The sequence below is a fragment of the Phytophthora parasitica genome (genome assembly GCF_000247585.1).
Source record: "Phytophthora parasitica INRA-310 unplaced genomic scaffold supercont2.27, whole genome shotgun sequence".
Taxonomy (NCBI): domain Eukaryota; phylum Oomycota; class Peronosporomycetes; order Peronosporales; family Peronosporaceae; genus Phytophthora; species Phytophthora nicotianae.
Genome location: NW_008649013.1, coordinates 690612 through 694631, shown reverse-complemented (window position 1 = coordinate 694631; position 4020 = coordinate 690612). Strand labels below are relative to the sequence as shown.

The 4020-nt window shown below is 47.0% G+C and overlaps 3 protein-coding genes across 3 annotated transcripts in view; 2 read left to right on the top strand and 1 right to left on the bottom strand.

The window, feature by feature from the left end:
• Nucleotides 1-812: 812 nt before the first annotated feature.
• PPTG_11676 (hypothetical protein) lies at nt 813-2065 on the top strand (the record flags this gene model as incomplete). The annotated part of the gene is made up of 1 exon (XM_008907803.1): nt 813-2065. The coding sequence occupies one exon, from the start codon at nt 813-815 to the stop codon at nt 2022-2024; it is 1212 nt and encodes a 403-aa protein (XP_008906051.1). The 3' UTR covers nt 2025-2065.
• A 148-nt stretch (nt 2066-2213) lies between these two features.
• On the top strand, nt 2214-3555 carry PPTG_11675 (hypothetical protein; the record flags this gene model as incomplete). The annotated part of the gene is made up of 1 exon (XM_008907802.1): nt 2214-3555. One exon carries the CDS (start codon nt 2214-2216, stop codon nt 3498-3500), a length of 1287 nt encoding a protein of 428 aa, XP_008906050.1. The 3' UTR covers nt 3501-3555.
• Nucleotides 3556-3610: 55 nt separating this feature from the next.
• The window catches only part of PPTG_22990 (hypothetical protein), a gene marked incomplete at both ends in the record, with an annotated part of 1240 nt that continues 830 nt past the window's right edge, over nt 3611-4020 (bottom strand). The window contains one exon of the mRNA XM_008907801.1: nt 3611-3849. Coding sequence (XP_008906049.1) covers nt 3611-3849 — 239 coding nt within the window. The remainder of the gene's footprint in view (nt 3850-4020) is intronic.

Here is a 4020-nt window from a genome sequence, read left to right as displayed (position 1 = left end):
GGACGCATGACATTTGTGTGGTTGTATTTACTAGCTCCGTCGTTCTAGTGGCTTCAATTCCTAAGTCAAGCCATAAGGTAGCTTGAATGTGACTGGATCACATTCGTACAAGGTTGCTTGAATGTTGTTCTAGGCCGACTGCGTCAACATTCACAGTTTTGGGCATACAAGAAGACAGTTTATTAGTTTCTGCGTAATTTTAGTATATAAATATTCGCACTTCGATTTCAAATAGTTTCCATAAAAATGCTATTTGACAGGATCGTCGACGCTTTCCGATAAACCCTGGCTAATCAGACCACGTGGCACCGGTACTGTATTTGTTTAGTCACGATATACGAGATATCCACAAGAAAAAAAAAAACAACAAAGTCCAATTACTCAGAGCAGATATGATAGAATATACGAACGCCGAGCTCAGTTATTGGGAAATTCTACATGCATGCCAGCTGACTCCCTGAGCTAATTGAAAGCTTTTTCTGCCAGCGAATAAGCTTGTTTTTCAGTAAATCATCAGCCCACTTGTAAATCCCCGTGGTGATCAGTTCATTGACACATGGTATTTTGTAGTAATGCGTTCAAAGTATGGTCTCTAATACTAATCACAGGTAAGAACGCTCTATTGTGTTCCACTACTGTACAAGAGCAGACCGACACCTGTCCAACATGATTGTTGCTTGCTACCTTGAATAAAAAGACTGATCATTTGTAATGCTGCCAACACCTGGAGCTTGACAAGCTCTATGATGAGATCAGTTTGTCGTTCTACCGCGCTCCGACGTGATCAGTTTGGATTTTCGTCAGTTCTGACGATGACTACAAGCCCCAACACACCAAGCGCTGCCACTTCCTCGTCTTTAGCTCATCAATGGGCTGAGTCCTTGACCAAGTCTTGGTCTGATGAAGTGAAGGATGAATGGAGACGCGAGCAACGCCGTCAGAACTCCAAGAGGTTTCGAACGCGCAAGCAGCACGAGCTGATCCAACTACGAAGAGAACAGGACCACCTCGAACTACAAGTCAAACGGTTCGTTGCAGCTTTGAGTCAGTCATCCACGCAGAAGCCGACCAACTCCAGCGAACTGTACAGCGCGCTATGCCGACTCGCTATTGAGGGTGAGACGTTGATGCGAGAAAAGCTGCTGCTGAAGCAAGAACTCTATAGACACGAGTACTTCCTGGGCATCGCGAGTAAAACACCGGAGAGCGTAGTTGTTGTCCCCAAGGAGAAGAAAATACCACAAAGCGTCCTCGATGCGAGTAAAAAGTCTCGTTGGGTGGCCTACGCGCGTTGTGAGCAATATGGCTGGTGTGTGAATTTCCCGAACGAGGAGCCTTCTTTCTTCTTCTACCCGTTCACAAGAGAAGAATTCGATGGTGTGATCAAGACTACGCTCGCTGGCCTCGGTACAGATCCGCTAGTAGTTGGCAAGATATTTGGGTGGAATGTCCATCCAGCACCTCTGACGCGCAACGCTGAAACTGGTTCACTTGTCGCCCATGTGAGATTAACTACACGTGTTAAATGTTCGTTAAAAGATGCCGATGCCATGGTGTCTTCATCCGATGTCAATTCTTGGCCGCTTTTGACCACACCAACGGCTTGGAGAAGAGGCGGCGAAACAAGTGTGTCGACACAAGTTCTTCAGCAGTTCGACCTTAACTCACACGTGTTAGTGACAAATATTTGTGGACAAGTTCATTTTCGTTACGTTCATCTTGATCTGCGGTGGCCAAGAGAGAATGAGAATGGTATACGCGAAGTTCTCTATGTCGCTGTGGTTGGAGACACGGAAGCTAACGCTCAAGCCCGAGAGTCTAGGACTGACGTCCAGTGGGCTCGTGACAGTGGCTATTGCATTCGATTCACAGAGGTAAACGAGACAACAATAGATGTGACGTATGATCGCTGGTCTCAAAGTGAGAGTGAGAATCAAGCTCAGGAGCTCTTCGTCGACTGGGCTCAAGTAGTGTGTCGATGGTCGCAGCGTGCAACATCTTTCAAGTTGATCGAGTCTGGGTAACATAAATCAAGAATGTATTGCATTTTGTTTTAGAAATAGCAAATGTACAGTTTGAATCAATTCTAAATTTAGCACTAAAGTACCGTGATCAGTATCGCTCCACAATACTAGTGATCACCAGTGATCACTCGCAGTTAGAACCAACGGCTTTATCTCCTCAGGACACTCCAGCCGAGTATCGATAGTGTAATGTCAGAAGCGCAATTCCTTTGCCAGCGTGGCGCCAGTGGCCTCAGCTGTGCTGATACGGACGACTCCACGAACCAGTTCGCTCTTGTTCAGAACTGGGCTGCCACGACAACAGAAGTTTGGGCGAAGGAGGTACAGCAGGAGATCAGAAGACAGAAGCGAATCGAGACCTCACTTCGATTTCGAGCACGGAAGAAGAAAGAGCTCGCGCAATTACGAGCCGAACGCGAATATTTGGAACAGGAGGTGGAACGACGAGTAAAGGCGTTCTGGAAGTCCACCGCTAATAGAGAGGTTAACTATACCGTTCCAAGGATCGATGAAGAAGTCGTGAGAGCTGTATGTCGCCTTGCTGTTGAGAGGGATACGCTACGGACTGAGAATATCAAGTTTCAACAAAAAATCGAGATATTCGAGCACTTTGTGAACCAGACGTACGAGGCCATACAAGACACGTCCTCTCCAAAAAAGAAGAGCTCTGTCTCTCTGAGTGTTCGTAAGGCGAGCCAGACGGCTCCATGGACTATGCGTGTAGACCCCAATGACTCTGGCTGGCGCGTGCACTTCCCAAATGAAGAGCCGTCGTTCTACTTCACACCGTTCACTCGCGAAGAATACGTCTCCAAGTTCAATGTCTGTGAGGAGCTAATGGCAAGAGAACTACCATTTTCTTCGATCAAAGGAAGACTTTTTGGCTGGACTGTACGCCATGCACCACTAGTGCGAAGAACAGCAGATAATTCGTTTTTTGCTCACGCGAGGTTCTCGATTCGAGTTGGCTGGGCTCTAGAAGATGCCGACGCGTTCATGAATGCAGCGCCAGTGGATGCAATCGCTATTCTCTACGTCGCTCCAGACGGGAGTCGTCCGCAGCGTGATTTTGTGATTATGCAAGTGTTGGAGGAGTTTAACAGAGATTCGTTCCTCATGGTATGCAACATCCCTGGCCAAAAACACACACGGTACTTCCAGTTACCTCGAGGAGTTCCTGGTACTGAAGCTAATGGAAGGCGCTCTATCTCGTACCAAATGGTTATCGCAGACACTGAAGACAACAAATTAAACCGTATCGCTGAAGAATCGCAGCATGATGTACAGTGGATTAGTGAAGGTGGGATATGTATGAAATTTACTCAAGTTGACGATACTACTATCGACGTTACCTCTGACCATTGGGCTATTTGCGAGAGTGAGCGACACGTGCAGCATTATTTCGTTCTATGGGCTGAATCTACATGCCAATGGTCTCAGAAGGTGGTGCCACGGAATCTGCTGGGCTCGACATAGTCATATAACAAGATAATTGTTCATTTAGAAGCGTATCTAAAAGTATATCGGAAAAATGGATTGGAAAAAAATGTTCGATCCGGTGACCATTCTTGTATCGTCCTACAGTTTCAGGACACGATCAATTTGGACGAAGTCACATGCTGGGTCCACCAGCAGAGCACTTGAAACCAGTCGATGAAGAGCTTCCGAGCGTGATCCTCACTCTCACACTGAGACCAGCGATTGTACGTTACATCGATCGTTGACTCGTTCACCTCCGTGTATCGAATGCAAAAGCCGCTCTCGTGTACCCACTGGACGTCAGCCTGGGCCTCTCGAGCTTGCGTGTTGGCTTCGGTGTCACCAACTGCAGTAACATAAACAATCTCACGTTTACCGTTTTCATCCCTTCTCGCTCGTCGCCACACAAGATGAAGGTAACGAAAGTGAACCTTTCCAGGAATGTTTGTTACTAGCACCAGGGAATTCATGTCCAATTGCTGCAAAACTTGCGTCACATGTTCACCCTTCGTCCAAA